Below are 17857 nucleotides of genomic sequence, written 5' to 3'. Positions count from 1 at the left end.
TACAGACTTAATATATATATATATATATATATATATATATATATATATATATATATATATATATATATATAAAACACAATGGGCTTCTTGAGTGGAATGAATAATGATATGCTTATAAATCCTAACAATGGCCAAGAGCAAAGTTAACGCAGCAGCAAGGTAATTGCAGAAACCAATTTGTTGATTGGGGCATGACTGTAACAATGGGTGTACTGCACCATACTGTAGATCTTGTGAGGTATGTGAGACTTTTTCGTTATTCATGTCATATGTACCCTTTAGAAAGTTTGCAGGTTTTAAAGTACTCTATCCTGACTTCTGCCAGATCAAATCCCAACACCATTGGACATCAAATCAAATGTTATTGGTTGCATGCGCCGAGTACAATAGGTGTAGATTTTACAGTTAAATGCTTACTTACGGCCCATTCCGAACAATGCAGAGACCTAATCTCACCACTGCACTCACCACGTGCCTCCTAAAATAGCCATTCACATGCCATGGTCTAAATGTGTATTTGATCATCACTTTCTCAGTGCATTGAGTTAATGTTTCATCAGTTGTTTCAAATTCACAAGTTCATTCATTACTCTTTCTATAAAAAGAAAGGAACACTGAAAAATAAACTTCAAACAACCTTAGTCGTTAGTGTTTATGACCCTGTCCTTGCCTTTATTTACCCCCTGATTTTGATGATCATCAGGCCTCTCTGACCACCCTTCCAAATACTTTCTGTTCAGTGGTAACATCTTCATATGCCTCCTATGGTGGACACAAGAAACGGTTAATCATGAAAAATGTTTTACCGGTAGGCTACATTTGAAGTAAAATAGACAGTAGGCCTGCGATAAAATAGCTCCCTGCCCAGCTTGTAGCAACCCAACAACCTAAGGATTTATAACGAGGGTTATAAGTCGTTTATAAACTGCTCATTATTAGTGTATAAAGGCACTACCCTATCTCCTCAATCACAAGAAGCCTCATCAACCTTTGTAGAAAATACCACACAACCAAAATTCGAAATAGTATGTACCGTTAGATAACACACCCAGGGTAAAGTGAAGCACCAACTCTAAGAGCTACAGCTATAAACGATGGGAAATAAATTAGGATACAATTTATTGATTGATTTGTCCACCAAGATCCCTGTCTGTATTGCCATCATGAGCAACATTGAAAATAGGTAAAATGTCTAAATTTAAAAGCACTTTCATGCTAGAATCAAACTGTGCCAGGAAGGGACGTGGGTAAGAGTTATTATTTATGCGTTTACAGCCCTCTAGTGTTAAAAGCAGGGACAGCCCAACCCATGGAGGAATCCATACTAAAAAAAAATTGAACATGAACTTCGCAATGAATCTACACTAAGTATATTCTCAACTCATTTGGGTAAAAAAAAATCATGTCAAATTAAGATATGAATGCAAAATGCATGAAATTAAAAAGTGATTGTCCATCCCTTGGTGCTCCTGAGTGTGGTGGATCATTTTAACAGGTAAATGATTCGAATGAGCTAGACAGTTGTTGATGATTGTTAAAAAATGTGGACTTATTGTTGTTTCCCAAATAACAGTAAAGTTTAGCTAGCTAGCTAACTAACGTTAGCGATTAGCTAGCGACAGTAAATTAACGTAGAGCAAGCAAGCTAACGTTAGCTAACTAGCTGATTCACCTCAGAAGGCAAGGGTTCACCTAATGCTATCCAGTATAGCTAGAAGCAAGGTAAATACACAAGTTGTCATATTACACAAATGGCAGGTTTCCTCTACGGTTAGTGCATCGTTTTATGCACTTTACTAGCTATAGTAGCTAGCTAACGTTAACCAGCTTATAACGCGTTAGCTCCATCCTTGTCAGGGATAATGCTGTCACATGCCTGTAGCAAAGACAGTTCAGAAACTCTGTGTCTGTAGCTAACAGCCTACTCTCATGCTGTATTTGATCAGAATCGGTAAAGTTGGAAGTCAGAAGAGGGTTGTGGGTGTACTGCTCTGCTCATGGCATAAGAAGGTTCTTGATGTGTCCAACAGCTTTGCAGGTGAGTTTCCTAACGTTACCAATTTCTACAACCACGGTCCATTCTTTGATTACACTCTGGTTTCTTGTTGATCTGGCTGATTTCTCCCCCCCCCCCCCCCCCCCCCCTCTTCCAGTGCCATTTGACGAGGATGACAAGGATGATTCTGTGTGGTTCCTGGACCATGACTATTTGGAGAACATGTACAACATGTTCAAGAAAGTCAATGGTAAGATGAGTTCTTTGTAAATTCGTATGCATTTTAACAACACTAGGATTTACTTGTTTATGTGATTTGGAGATTAAACATGTATTCCCATTGTGTTTCAGCAAGAGAAAGAATAGTTGGTTGGTATCACACAGGACCCAAACTACACATAATGACATTGCCATCAATGAACTCGTGAAGCAATATTGTACCAATTCTGTAAGTATAAGTACAACATATGCATTTATGTAATTTTTTAAACTTAGTAATTACTTTTTACTACTGATGTCACTGATATGAGTAAACATACTATGGTACAAAGATTTTAATTCGATTTTTTGGGGTCGTTTATAGGTTTTAGTCATCATTGACGTGAAACCGAAAGATCTGTGTCTACCAACGGAGGAACTACATATCTGTGGAGGAAGTGCATGATGTATGTTTTTATCAGTGGAATTATTGAATAAATGTAATAGTGGAACTACAATTCTCTATTACCTCTGCAACAAAGGGTTATGCTGCATGTCAGTCTTACATCAACCACTTAGTGAACTCAAAAAATTGTAGGATTAGAAAGAATGTCACTGTACAAATCTAAGTTAAGGGTTGTGGAGCAACAGATGCCTTTTGAGCTTTAATGTTGAGGAAAACCTGCACATTTGCTTGAGACGGTCTAATGGTTGTAACATTCCTTTTGTTTTTAGGATGGCACTCCCACATCCAAGACCTTTGAACATGTCACCAGTGAGATTGGTGCTGAAGAAGCAGAGGAAGTGGGCGTGGAGCATTTACTCCGGTAAGACTGGGCCCATGCATGTGGTCAATGTGTTTGTTCTTGTCATTGGTCTTGAAGTTCAATATGTAAATTACTGTTCTTGTATTATTGCTCATATTTTTTTCATACCAGACCTGGGTTCAAATACATGTATATTTGATTATCTGGTATTTAAAATACTTTTATTCTCTGAGTATTTTCAAATACACAGCCCAAAACAAGTAATTTTATTTGAGTATTTGAATGTTTATTTGTAAAAATAAAATACAAATATTTTTAAAAAGTCATTTTGAAACCATTTTCAAATACTATTTTCAAATATCTGGGTTAAGTGCATGGGTGTGTATTTGAGTGTTTTCAATGCTTTCCAAGTGTATTTCTAAAAATACTGGACAAAAATATAAATGCAACATACAGCAATTTCAAAGACTTTACTGAGTTAAAGTTCATATAAGGAAATCAGTCAATTTAAATACATTTATTAGGGCCTATCTATGGATTTCACATGACTAGGAATGCAGATATGCATCTGTTGGCCACAGATACCTTACATTTTTTAAATAAAAAATAGGGGCATGGATCAGAACGCCAGTCAGTATCTGGTGTGACCACCATTTGCCTCATGCAGAGTGACACATCTCCTTTGCATAGTGTTTATCAGGCTGTTGATTGTGGCCTGTAGAATGTTTTTCCATTCCTCCAGCGAATTTGCTGGTTATTGGCGGGAACTGGAACATGCTGTTGTACATGTTGATCCAGAGCATCCCAAACAGGCTCAATGGGTGACATGTCTGGTGAGTATGCAGGCCATGGAAGAACTGGGACATTTTCTGCTTCCAGGATTGTGTACAGATCCTTGAAACATGTGGCCGTGTATTATCATGCTGAAACATGATGGCGGTGGATTAATGGCACGACAGTGGGCCTAAGGATCTCGACACGGTATCTCTTTGCATTGAAATTGCCATCGATAAAATGCAATTGTGTTCATTGTCTGTAGTTTATGCCTGCCCATACCATAACCCCACCACCACCGTAGGGCACTCTGTTCACAATGTTGACATCAGCTCATGAAACATGGGAGCAACACTTTACATGTTGCGGTTATATTTTTGTTCAGTGTACACTAAAATATTCAACTACTTTCCAAGTAAAATGTTTCTGAATACATATAGTACCAGTCACCTAATTTGTGGAATTTATTTTCTTAATGTGTTTTGAGGCTATCAGTTGTGTTGTGAAAAGGTAGGGGTGGTATACAGAAGATAGCCCTAATTGGTAAAAGACCAAGTCCATATCATGTCAAGAACAGCTCAAATAAGCAAAGAGAAACAACCGCATTATTACTTTAAGACATGTAGGTCAGTCAATGCAAACAATTTCAAGAACGTTTCTTCAAGTTCAGTCAAAAAAAACATTGAGCGCAATGATGAAACGGGCTCTCATGAGGACCACCACAGGAAAGTAAGACCCAGAGTTAATTCTACTGCAGAGGATAAGTTCATTAGAGTTACCAGCCTTTGCAGCCCAAATAAATGCTTCACAGAGTTCAAGTAACAGACACATCTCAACATCAACTGTTAAGAGGAGACTGCGTAAATTAGGCCTTCATGTTTGAATTTCTGTAAAGAAACCACTAATAAAAGACACCAATAAGATGAGACTTGCTTGGGCCAAGAAACACGAGAAAATAACATTTAGACTGGTGGAAATATGTCCTTTGGTCTGATGAGTCGAAATGTAAGATTTTTGGTTCCAACCGCCGTGTCTTTGTGAGATGCAGAGTAGGTGAACGGATGATCTCCGCATGTGTGGTTCTCAAGTGAAGCATGGAGAAGGAGGTGTGATAGTGTGGGGGTGCTTTGCTGGTGACACGGTCAGTGATTTATTTAGAATTCAAGGCACACTTAACCAGCATGGCTTCCACAGCATTCTGCAGCAATACGCCATCCCATCTTGTTTGCGCTTAGTGGGACTATCATTTGTTTTTCAATAGGACAATGACCCCAAACACACCTCCAGGCTGTGTAAGGGCTATTTGACCAAGAAGGAGAGTAATGGAGTACTGCATCAGATGACCTGGCCTCCACAATCACCCGACTTGAGTTGGACCGCAGAGTTAAGGAAAAACAGCCGACAAGTGCTCAGCATATGTGGGAACTCCTTCAAGACTATTGGAAAAGCATTCCAGGTGAAGCTGGTTGAGAGAATGCGATGAGTGTGCAACGTTGTCATCAAGGCTACTTTGAAGAATCTTAAATATATATATATATTTTTAAACAAATCAAAATATAAGTTACTACTTGATTTCATGTGTGATTTCATTGTTTTGATGTCTTTACTATTATTCTACAATGTAGAAAATAGTACAAATAAAGAAAAACCCTTGAATTAGTAGGTGTGTCCAAACTTTTGCCTGGACTGTACTTTAAATGTATGTGAAAGTAACTGAAAATGTTGATCTAGTATTTGAACCCAAGTCTGATTCATACCATAAAAATGTAAGGCCAGTTTTGCCACCAAAAAGGGAAACAGGGTAACTTAAAACATGCAAGTTTCTAAAATAAAATGATTTGTATCTCTATCCAGAGACATCAAGGACACAACAGTTGGCATCCTGTCTCAACGCATCACCAACCAGGTGCATGGCCTAAAGGGCCTCAACTGCAAGTTAGTGGATATCAAAGGGTATTTGGACAAAGTTGCCGCAGGTAAGCTGCCCATCAGCCACCAGATCATCTACCAGCTGCAGGATGTCTTCAACCTGCTGCCTGACGTCAACCTTCAAGAGTTCATCAAGGCATTTTACCTCAAGACCAATGACCAGATGCTGGTGGTGTACCTGGCTTCACTCATCCGCTCCGTGGTTGCTCTTCACAACCTCATCAACAACAAGATCACCAACCGAGATGCAGAGAAGAAGGAAGGCCAGGAAAAAGATGACAGCAAGAAAGAGAAGAAAGAGGACAAGGAAAAAGAGAAGGGAGACACTAAGAAAGATAAGAAGGACAAGAAATGAAGCAACGCTCATTTCGGACTACGGACTGGCTTTTTTTTCTTCGTTCTCCCCACCTGTCAGACACTATCTTTTTTTAATGGATTCAAAGAGTGAAGGGAATTGGCTATTTGGTTATCTACTCCACATAAGTCTTATTGTTTTTTATTCTTATGCAGCTCATTTGGTTAATGTTTCAGCCATTTTTATTAATTTCACAACAAACATTACAAGTACAACAACATTGGAATTATCTTTGTATCCTTCTCTCCTCATTGTTGTCTCCTAACATGTTACCATAGTAACCATACATATGTGTATTCCTGACAGAGTGAGGTAACAGAAGGAGCTGTTATTTCCTCTAACTTCTTTTTAAAGCTTTGCATTAGATCACAAAACGGCACAAATAGCCTCATTTATGCGTGATATGTTAGATAATTAAACAGCTAGAGGCAACAAGTCAACAAAAGCATCACCGCTCCTAGAAAGCAACAGAAATGAAAATGACAGCTCACTATGAATACATACAGAGTGATACACCAGTACTTAGAAGTAACATCTATGAGGATATAGTGGAGAATCCTTTGTTAGTTGCTGAGGCAGTCATGCCATTCTCCTTGGGGCTGTCACTGTCTTCTTTCTCCTCCTTCTTCATTTTGATTCCAAACAAACTGCAGAGCTTCATCAGCATCAGATCCACTATCTCCTCCTCCTCTGAGGGCTGTGGAATAGTGAACAGACAGCTCAGAATTGATAGTCAAGTGACTGCCTCAGTCAAAATATATTAAGGTATTAGTCCCTGTTGATTCTATTCTATATTTTGATATTCAAATACGACCTAATATGACCAGAACAAGGTTAATTTTACATAGTGTACGATTGATGCGTAGTACCTTGTGATGTATTTGCTCTTGAGTGAACGCCACCAGGATGACAGAAATGAACAGGTTTAAAACCACAAAGGTCATGAATATAATGCAGGAGCCGATGAGGAACGCACCAAGCACCGGGTTGTAATCAAGAACCTGGATTAGAAGGAGAAGTTACAGAATTTAATCACAAAGCTACCATCATGACTACAGCAGTAATCGGGAGTCTAGTAGAGCTGTCCTACTTTACTAACCTCGTCATAGTTGAAGATGCCCAGTTGTAAGCTGACCATGGTCAGAGCAGCATCCAGGAGAGTCCTATATGAGTACAGCTTCCAGCCATACATTAGATAAGACTGCAGACAGAGAATGATCACAGTTTAGAAACTCACGCAGAAAGTCGAGGGAACACCCATCATACACAAGCACAACATCACATAAGAAGAGAATGAGGCTGAAGTTGAAGAATGACTGTACAATGGACTTCTAGGTTAGGTGTTTCATAAAGACGCTTACAGCGATAGAATAGGCCAGGAACATAATGGTGATGACCACGAGGAAGCCTGATATGTCAGTCCAGGCCCGTTGCAGTGTGGCTGTGATCATGTGTAGCTTGGGGTTGAGCCTCAGCAGATGCCACAGTTTGACTGTAGCCAGTAGCACCAGGAATGCGATCAGATACCCCAGCACTGCATCTGCTGTGGCTGTCTCATGGAAACTGGCAAACCTGGATAGAGAGCGGAGAAGTTGAACATCACACAGGAGCAACTGATCAACAATAGGGGTAGCAGACCGGCGAAACTAAAGCAGAAACCCGTGATACCCCAACCCAGTGTGAACTCACTGGTCTTTATGGTTGTGGTAGTACTCCATGTCCCGGTTCCCTAACAGGGTCCTCTTAATGAAGACAGACAGTGCGCTCCAGCTCAGGAGGATGATGGCAAGCTCCAGCAGGTTCCACTTTGTCTTGAAGTAAGCCCACTTCTGCAGCTTCATCAGCTTTCCCTGTGAGGAGATGAGAAGAGTTAGACAGAGGAGGAGTTCCAGAAAAATTGCACTGTTTCGCAGATGTTATACTCTATACACATAAGAAAGGTATTTAAATTAAGGCTTACCTGAACATACATATAGTAGAGGATAAAGAGGAAATAGATGACCTCAGATGCCATGACAAAGATATGGAGTCCACCGGTGGACTGGTATAGTCGGACACTCTGCAGCTCACTGCGAAACTGGAACGCTCCTGAGAGAATAAGACAGGTGCTGACAATCTGAGCTTCGGACGCCTTTAAATACTTACTTTGTGCTGTATTCATGGAGTGATATAAAAACTGTCTCACCTACAGCTGTGGTCTCCAGCATGAGTGTGACAGTGCAGAAGAGGTTGACATTGGCATTGTACACAGTGAACTCTACAAAAACTGCTCGGGTGAACATATCAAGCCAGGTGTTGTCAAACAGATATTGAAGGGTACTGCAGAGACAGAATACATTGATGAATAAAATAACATCTTTCTATACCACAAAGATGGTTTGATAATTCTGATCATTTTTAAACATTAAGTACTGTAAATGTTAATTTACCTGCTAGCATTCTGTGACTCTGGGCCTAGGTCCACCACAAACCCCCCTCCCCTGTAGAGGACCACACTGCCCCAGGTGGGTTGGGCTCTGAGTCTGGCCTGGGTTTGGTACTGCCAGGGACTGTGGAGGGTCTTTGAGGCGTTTTCGCTCGCAGAGCGGTTCCAGCCTGGCCCATAGGAGCCCATGTCCTCCACCTCCCATGAGTATGGAGCATGGCAGTCAGGTACAGCTTGGCGCATGGAGTGGGCGATGCGGCAGGAGTTCTTCTGCACCCTCACCTGGCGAAGTCGGGCATTACCAACCAGTTTGGAGTTCCCATCAGTGATGAAACCTATAACACAGCATGCAAAAAATTACCAAAAGATCAAACGCTAGCACGCTTTCAGCTATACATTTTCTCTTTAACTTTCTAGAAATGAATGTTCTCTCTGAAATAAACATCCTCTTTAGAGAATCCTACCTGGGTACTCTCCGAAGAGGTTGCTGAGAAGAGAGGTATTTGCCCAGTTGAACACATCTTTGTGACTCATGCTGTCTGAGATCCCTTGGCTGAAACTCTGCCGAATGTGCTGAGTCAGGAAGTAAGCATTAGGGTCCCGCTGGCCATATGCCACCAGGAGCAACATCCACATGAACCCCATGTAGGCTGCAACAGAATCATAGGCCTTAAACATGTATGTTAACCAATAAGTGCGGTGAATGACAGTGTGGTGAATGAAAAAGCGGTTCCTCTTACTGAGAATCTCTTTGATGAGGGCAAAGACCTTCTGCTCCTTGATCATGTTGCTCCTCATCCTCTCGATGTCTGTTGGAGGAGGGGGCTGGTAGAAGCTGCATGTGCTATCCCTCCTGACAGCCCGCACCGCATCAGGGTCATCTGTGGACAAGATGGTTGTAAAAGTTGAAAACAAGCTGTATATAGTCTTAGCTATCTCGTATACAAGTAAACACAATATTCATAACAATGATTTGGGAAAGCAGAATTGATATGTTGTTATGCCTGAGATATGGAAAATTAGCTTGAAGATAAAGCACCTGGGTTTCGGAGCTCCCCCTCAAACTTTGCATCCCCATAGTCCTCCTGATCAACTTTCTTCAGAACGAGAGCAAAGAAGGCTGCAAAACCAAGCACCTGTGATAGGAAATCCACAAAGTAATACCCAGATTTCAGATACATGCTGCACGGCATTTGACATTGTACAGTATGTATTGTACTGTAGGTCTCACCTTCAGCGGCTGAGTGATAAAGAGGCTCTCAAAGAAAGACACGACCATGGAGATGAGCCAGCTTATAGAGCGGTCCTTCCCATAGGTCAACCCATACATCATGGTGAAGTATCCTGATACTCCACTGGTGGCTAACACCAGAATCCAGCCAATAAACACAAACCACCAGGGCAGCCCACCCTGCTTCTTACTACTGCTGTCTCCCTCACTGCTCTCTGCTGGGCTGGGGCTTTGAGACAGCTGGTCCCCTCCCAGGCTGGAAGAGGAGAGGTGGGACTCTAGCAGACCCCTCATGCCTTGGACCTGCTGCACTGCCCGGCAGTAGCTGTCTGGGTTGGGGAAGCGAGAAGGTCCCAGTAGGCTCAGCTCCTTCTCTACATGGCGTAGCTGCCTGTACAGATATTGGCTGTTGTTGCTCCTTTTCTGTCTCCCATCCCCAGTCTTCTCAGGGCTCCCACACAGGCTGGTCTCTGAAAACAGCCATTCTTGATTTGATTTATTTCATTATTAAAGTGTCTTGCATTTTCAAAATGCCCAGCCCATATGGGCTTGTAGGAGCACTGTATCTGCAGTAGCAAAGAAAATAATTATATATATATGTGCGCATACAAACTCCCCAGTTAAAATTCAACTGTTCCTTTCATATTTATTTTGATCCTGAGAAACTCCCCAGTCCCTGCTGGTGACAAGCATACCCATAACACGATGCTGCCACCACAATACTTGAAATTACAAAGGGCTTCACTGTGTGATGTATTTGACCCAAACCTGTCATTTTTAAAAGTACATTCATTTGCCGTATTGTCTTGCAGTATTACTTAACAGCCTTGTTGCAAACAGATTTGGAGTGGATTTTTTTTACGCAGGGTTCCTTCTTTTCACTTTTTCATACAGGTCAATAATGTGGAGTGAATGCAATGCTGTTGATCCTCTGTATTTTCAACTATTGTGGTGGCAGCATCATGTTATGGGTACTGCCAAAGACACACCGGAATGGCTTTTCAATAGGGGTTGAGTTCATAATATTGAGTTTATTTTCTAAATAAGCATTCCAGTTTCTCTTCATATCTAATTTCTGGTTTCAGTTGTTGCATTTTATCAAACACAGTTACTCTTAAATTATCATGTAAATCAAAATGTAAATGTAAAATACAGTTAATTCTCAACCTGCCCTAAATCGCCCCTAGCTGCTCTTCAATTATTGCATTTAACCTGCTTACTTTAATTGCCAGAGGCAGTATCCTGGTTGTCAACTTTTGGTTTCTTGTAAGGTGAGAGGTGACACAGGGTTCTGGATCCTAGCTGTTTTTAATCTGGTTATAATTTCTGAGTTTGAGCCAAATATCATATGATTATACTTTTGCTGACTGACAGCAATGATTAAACTGTGGCCACTAAATACTGTAAATATTGCATCTCTGGACAAGCTGCCAGAACATCAGATTAACCAGCAGTGCAATGCAGAACCCCCCCCCCCCCCCCCCCCCCCCCCCCCCGGGCTGTACCTTGCAGATTGGCTACCCCTAGTGAGAGGATGAGTGATCCCTCTTTCTTGGAGGCATCAGTGTAGAACTCTCCACTGGCTCGGTTCTGCTGCCGGATGATGTCCTCCACCAGAGAGAGCAGAGAGTTGATATCAGTTTGTTGTCCAGGCTTCATCTCGAACTCCAGGTGTGGAATGGGGCTCTTCATAGCCTTGGAGAGTGACTGAGCAATCTTTTTTATGTCCTGAGAGAATAACGTATTTACAGTTGAAGTCGGAAGTTCTCATACATTTAGGTTGGAGTCATTAAAACTGGTTTTTCAACCACTCCACACATTTCTTGTTAACAAACTATAGTTTTGTCAAGTCGGTTAGGACATCTACTTTGTCACAAGTATTTTTTTCCAACAATTCACTGTATCACAATTCCAGTGGGTCAGAAGTTTACATACACTAAATTGACTGTGCCTTCAAACGGCTTGGAAAATTCCGGAAAATGATGTCATGGCTTTAGAAGCTTCTGATAAGCTAATTGACATAATTTCAATCAATTGGAGGTGTACCTGTGGATGTATTTCAAGGCCTACCTTCAGTGCCTCTTTGCTTGACATGAGAAAATTAAAGAAATCAGCCAAGACCTCAGAAAACAATTGTAGACCTCCACAAGTCTGGTTCATACATCGGAGCAATTTCCAAATGCCTGAAGGTACCACGTTCACCTGTGAGTTTTGCAAGCCGAAGAACACCATCCCAACCGTGAAGCACGGGGTGGCAACATCATGTTGTGGGGGTGCTTTGCTGCAGGAGGGACTGGTGCACTTCACAAAATAGATGGCATCATGAGGGTGGACAATTATGTGCATATATTAAAGCAACATCTCAAGACATGTCAGGAAGTTAAAGTTTGGTCGCAAATGGTTCTTCCAAATGGACAATGACCACAAGCATACTTCCAAAGTTGTGGCAAAATTTTATGACGACAAAGTCAAGGTATTGGAGTGGCCATCACAAAGCCCTGACCTCACTCCTATAGAACATTTGTGGGCAGAACTGAAAAAGCGTGTGCGAGCAAGGAGGCCTACAAACCTGACTCAGTTACACCAGCTCTGTCAGGAGGAATGGGACAAAATTCACCCAACTTATTGTGGGAAGCTTGTGGAAGGCTACCCAAAATGTTTGACCCAAGTTAAACAATTTAAAGACAATGCTACCAAATACTAATTGAGTGTATGTAAACTTCTGACCCACTGAGAATGTGATGAAATAAATAAAATCTGAAATAAATCACTCTACTATTATTCTGACATTTCACATTCTTAAAATAAAGTGGTGATCCTAACTGACCTAAGACATTAATTTTTACTCTGATTAAATGTCAGGAATTGTGAAAAACTGAGTTGAATTAAACCACTCGAGTCCCATTAAACCACTCGAGTGTTGTTTTAGCTGGAAGGTGCTGGAAGGTTATCCTGCTGGAAGGTGAACCTCCATCCCAGTCTCAAATCTCTGGAAGACTGAAACAGGTTTCCCTCAAGAATTTCCCTGTATTTAGCACCATCCATCATTCCTTCAATTCTGACTAGTTTGCCAGTCCCTGACGATGAAAAACATCCCCACAGTCCCCATGCTGCTTCACTGTGGGGATGGTTTCTCAGGGTGATGAGAGGTGTTGGGTTTGCGCCAGACATAGGGTTTTCCTCGATGGCCAAAAAGCTCAAATGTTTGTCTCATCAGACCAGAGTACCTTCTTCCATATGTTTTGGAAACACCAAACGTGTTTGCTTATTTTTTTCTTTAAGCAATGGCTTTTTTTCTGGCCACTCTTCCGTAAAGCCCAGCGCTGAGGAGTGTACGGCTTAAAGTGGTCCTATGGACAGATTCTCCAATCTCTGCTGTGGAGCTTTGCAGCTCCTTCAGGGTTATCCTTGGTCACTTTGTTGCCTCTCTGATTAATGCCCTATTTTGGCAGGTTTGTTGTGGTGCCATATTCTTTCCATTTTTTAATAATGGATTTAAATGGTGCTTTGTGGGATGTTCAAAGTTTCTGATATTTTTTCATAACCCAATCCTGATCTGTACTTCTCCACAACTTTGTCCCTGACCTGTTTGGAGAGCTCCTTGGTCTTCACGATGCCGCTTGGTGGTGCCCCTTGCTTAGTGGTGTTGCAGACTTTGGGGTCTTTCAGAACAGGTGTATATATACGAGATTGTGGGACAGATCATGTGACACTTAGATTCCACACAGGTGGACTTTATATAACTAATTATGTTATGACTTCTGAAGGTAATTGGTTGCACCACATCTTATTTAGGGGCTTCATAGCGAAGGGGGTGAATACATTTGCATTCACCACTTTTCCGTTTAATTTTTTTTTGAAACAAGTAATTTTTTTCATTTGCACTATTTTGTATATATCCATTACATGAAATCCAAATAAAAATTGATTTAAATTACAGGTCGTAATGCAACAAAATAGAAAAAAACACCAAAGGGGATGAATATTTTTGCAAGGCACTGTACATGTACATATTACCTCAACTAACCGGTGCCCCCGCATATTGACTCTGTACCAGTACCCGCCTGTATATAGTCTAGCTATTGTTATTTTGCTGCTGCTCTTTAATTACTTGTTACTTTTATTTCTTATTCTTATCCATATTTTTTTTAAACTGCATTGTTGGTTAGGGGCTCGGAAGTAAGCATTTTACTGTAAGGTCTACCTGTTGTATTGGGCGCATGTGACTAATACAATTTGATTGGATTTATTCTAAAATGTATTAAATAGTTTTTTCCCCCCTCATGAATCTACACACACTACCCCATAATGACAAAGCCAAAACGGTTTATTTGCTCATTTATTTCAAATAAAAAAAACTTAAATATTACATTCATAAAAGTATTCAGATCCTTTACTTAGTACTTTGTTGAAGCACCTTTGGAAGCGATTACAGCCTAGCATCTTCTTGGGTATGGCACTATAAGCTTGGCACCCTTGTATTTGTGGAGTTTCACCCATTCTTCTCTGCAGATCCTCACAAGTTCTGTCAGGTTGGATGGAGAGCGTCACCTCACAGCTATTTTCAGGTCGGGTTTCAAGTCTGGTCTCTGGCTGGGCCACTCAAGGACATTCAGAGACTTGTCCCAAAGCCACTCTTGCGTTGTCTTGGCTGTGTGCTTAGGGTAGTTGTCCTGTTGGAAGGTGAACCTTCACCCCAGTCTGAGGCCCTGTGCGCTCTGGAGCAGGTTTTCATCACTCTGTTCTTTGCTCCATTCATCTTTCCCTCAATCCTGACTAGTCTCCCAGTCCCTGCCTCTGAAAACATCCCCACAGCATGATGCTGCCACCACCATGCTTCACCGTAGGGATGGTGCCAGGTGCTTGGCATTCAGGCCAAAGAGTTCAATCTTGGTTTCATCAGACCAGGACCGGACAGCTCTAAGAAGAGTCCTAGTGGTTCCACACTTCTTCCATTTAAAATGATGGAGGACACTGTGTTCTTGGGGACCTTCAATGCTGCAGAAATGTTTTGGAACCCTTCCCCAGATCTGTCCCTCGACACGATCCTGTCTCGGAGCTTTAAGACAATTCCTTTGACCTCATGGCTTGGTTTTTGCTCTGAGATGCACTGTCAACTGTGGGACCTTATATAGACAGGTGTGTGCCTTTCCAAATCATGTCAAATCAATTGAATTTACCACAGGTGGACTCCAATCAAGTTGTAGAAACATCTCAAGGATGATCAATGGAAACAGGATGCACCTGAGCTCAATTTTGAGTCTCATAGCAAAGGGTCTGAATACTTATGTAAATAAGGTCTGTTTTTTAAATTTTTAATAAATTTGAGGAAAAAAACGGATTTCACTCTGTCATTATGGGGTATGATGAGGATTTGTATTTATTTAGTCCATTTTAGAATAAGGCTGTAATGTAACAAAATATATGGAAAAGGAAAAAGAATACTTTAGAATACGTTAAAATTGTTTACTTCTTTTACCTTTATGACAGTGTCTGGTGTGAGTTCTCTCTCCCTCTGTGGGGACGGAGGCTGTGAAGGAGTCACTCTGCCAGTCTTCCCCTGCTTGGACACCTCTGCCTTGGGCTTCCCAGGCTTCGTCTCTCGGGGGCGGGTGTTTCTGAAGATACTCACAATGAGGAGATTAATTGGAAACATTATGATTGAACTCTGAACTCCGATCATCACCTGCTGCCAGGTGAACTCAATATGACCTACAGGAGAGAGAGAGAGAAAATGTTAATGTTCTGAAAACATGTTGTTATTTCCATACAGCACCAATACTGTGCAGGCATCCATACCCAGGTCCATGGTCTGCTCAGAGGGGTCGGTAGGGATGCCCCAGAACATGATGCTGGTCAGCATGGTACACAGCAGCAGAGAGAAACAGCAGGAGACTCGCTGGACACATGTGAAGGTGCTCGTTGGAGGCCGGCTGATCACAGAAAACCAGATGTGGCCATCACGGAAATCCTTTGCCGTTTTCATGAAGAACAGATTACTGCAGAATATGCAATGTAAGAATATTTAGTTACATGATGGACAATTGTCCTGGGATATATATATTGCCATACCAAGGTGCATCCATGCTTTACCTCACCTGAATTTCTTCAAATCTATGTCAGAGGCAACAGGGAAGACTTTATCAAGGATGCAGTCGCCCATATCTATGGCCAGCCATGAGTTACACAGGAAGTGCCACTTCTGTCCAGTTTCTAGATCCTGCACCGTCACTTTGTTTATATACCTGCATGAAAACCGCTATTGTCAACTACATTTACAATTTCAAACGTCAGCTTTAATTAACGTAAAATCCATCTGTCCCTCTACTACTGTGAGACATCCTCCCCGTCCACTCTCCTACCAGGCAGGGTGCCCCCCTGAGTTGTCGTGCCACAGCCTGATGCTCTGCAGCTCCCCCAGAGAGAAGGGTGTGGTCAACAGGAACGTATCCACTGCACCCCTCTCAAACACAGGCTTGTCAGGGTCAGCGAGGTGGTGTGGCTCACTCTCTCCCTCCGTGCCCAGCAGAGTCACAGTAACCTGCAGCAGCAACACAGGGTCAGGGTGACTGAGTGTGGTTTTATCAGAGAACAGAATATGATGTCCTGCAGCAGTGGAAACTGTTGGTACTGACCTGAGAGGAGGTGGAAGCACCACGCCGATGCCCAGTGCTGATATTCAGCATGTAACGGTATTCAGCCAAGGGGTCATTATCTTCCAACAATGTTACCTTCACCTACAAGAAGTAACACTTGAAGATGAAACTATGCATCAACAGCAAACCAACAGGATGATGCATTCTCAAACTGGTAAATCTAAGCACTGGAAATCTGCTGATTGGATCACCAGAGTAGCATGTTCTCAAGGTGTCTGTATAGTCTGGACAAAAATTGTATAGAAAATGGCGGCAGCGATTGTTCAAGGCAGACCTTGGCTATGTCCTTGATGTCCTTCCTGCGTGCCCACACGACCACCAAGAGATAAGCAATGAAGATGGCACCAACAAAGCACACCACCACAGGGTTGTCTGAGAAGGTGGCAAAGAGCTCAGCGGTACGGGACACATCCACAAGGTTGGGCATGATGAAGAAAGAGCTCCCGAAGAAGGTCAAATGGTTACATAAGCACTGAGTGACTAATGACGTGGTTAAAGGACCAACCTAAGGAGAACACAGTCAGTTTATGCATTTGATATTGGCAGTGCCTGGTTTCAGTGATGTGCCAATATTTTATTATAAGGTGTTGTGTCGTACTTGTTGAACTCACCCTGCAGCCATCTTCACTCCAGGAGGATAAGGTTTCATTCCAATACTTGCACTGGGCAGCAATGGAAGTGACAGTCACAGTGGCATTGACAGATTTAACCCCTGCTTCTACAATGGGCCTCACCACAAGGTAATGCACCCCAACTTTTCCTGTCAAATCATTGGGACCCAGGACCCAGGTGTATCTCTCTGTACCCAAAATAAACACAACACAAACACATTTATCTTTCTAAACACTCAGTGTTGTTAGTTCATTATGCTTCACAATAGTTCTATGTCTGCCATTTACAAGAAGTCAGTTCAGGAGGTTGATCACCTTGTGAATTGCCTTGATGAGGCATCTGCGTCTTGGCTACATATTGCTTGTCCTTTGGGTAGTCTTTATACCCCAGCAACAGTACAAATGGTATGTCCTCTGAGGGCTCCATCTTTAGCACCAGTGTTATGTCTGGTGAAGGGACGTCAATCATCAGTGTGCTGTAGTTTCCCAGTTCAAGGATTGTGCTGTTTACCTGCCCGCCTTCAAGTCTCGGCAAGAGGATCTGAGAATCATAGAAGATGTTGTAATATATACAACTGTAATCATAATTCTGTCTACTTGATCATATAGTCTTTAAAGTATATGTCTTGGACATTATCTTAGAAGATATACTGTACTTCTTGGACATCAAGGGCTCTCAAGAGAAAAGCCCCACTAAAATTGGTACACGTTTGCAGCGTTCTGACCTCAATTTCTTCAGACAGGTTGTCCACAGGGATGGCTGATCCATCCTGTCTGGTGAGTGTCACAGACCCCATGGCACCACTGATGTTACCCCCCTCACTCCAAGAATAAGGGTTCTTCTCAAAACTCAGCATCTGTAAAAATAAGGAAATTATAAGACAAGAGAATGGAGGGTTAAAACCGTCCACAATA

The 17857-nt window shown here is 41.9% G+C and overlaps 1 protein-coding gene and 1 pseudogene across 1 annotated transcript in view; one reads left to right on the top strand and one right to left on the bottom strand.

Annotated features, from left to right (window-relative positions):
* Positions 1-1188: 1188 nt before the first annotated feature.
* LOC139412424 (26S proteasome non-ATPase regulatory subunit 7-like) lies at positions 1189-6032 on the top strand (annotated as a pseudogene).
* Positions 6033-6186: 154 nt separating this feature from the next.
* Positions 6187-17857, bottom strand: part of LOC139412423 (polycystic kidney disease 1 like 2a) — a 28950-nt gene continuing 17279 nt past the window's right edge. The window contains exons 14-35 of the mRNA XM_071159219.1: positions 17668-17799; positions 17258-17483; positions 16943-17130; positions 16606-16836; positions 16311-16412; positions 16038-16216; positions 15774-15920; positions 15475-15674; positions 15155-15387; positions 11181-11403; positions 9676-10145; positions 9484-9580; positions 9185-9325; positions 8909-9094; positions 8449-8779; positions 8205-8338; positions 7980-8107; positions 7709-7869; positions 7381-7591; positions 7119-7220; positions 6889-7020; positions 6187-6716 (exon numbers count right to left, since the gene is read on the bottom strand). Coding sequence (XP_071015320.1) covers positions 6555-6716; positions 6889-7020; positions 7119-7220; positions 7381-7591; positions 7709-7869; positions 7980-8107; positions 8205-8338; positions 8449-8779; positions 8909-9094; positions 9185-9325; positions 9484-9580; positions 9676-10145; positions 11181-11403; positions 15155-15387; positions 15475-15674; positions 15774-15920; positions 16038-16216; positions 16311-16412; positions 16606-16836; positions 16943-17130; positions 17258-17483; positions 17668-17799 — 4116 coding nt within the window. The 3' untranslated portion in view covers positions 6187-6554. The remainder of the gene's footprint in view (positions 6717-6888; positions 7021-7118; positions 7221-7380; positions 7592-7708; positions 7870-7979; positions 8108-8204; positions 8339-8448; positions 8780-8908; positions 9095-9184; positions 9326-9483; positions 9581-9675; positions 10146-11180; positions 11404-15154; positions 15388-15474; positions 15675-15773; positions 15921-16037; positions 16217-16310; positions 16413-16605; positions 16837-16942; positions 17131-17257; positions 17484-17667; positions 17800-17857) is intronic.

The sequence above is a fragment of the Oncorhynchus clarkii genome, chromosome 6 (assembly GCF_045791955.1).
Source record: "Oncorhynchus clarkii lewisi isolate Uvic-CL-2024 chromosome 6, UVic_Ocla_1.0, whole genome shotgun sequence".
Taxonomy (NCBI): Eukaryota; Metazoa; Chordata; class Actinopteri; order Salmoniformes; family Salmonidae; genus Oncorhynchus; species Oncorhynchus clarkii.
This window is presented reverse-complemented; position numbering and strand designations above follow the sequence as displayed.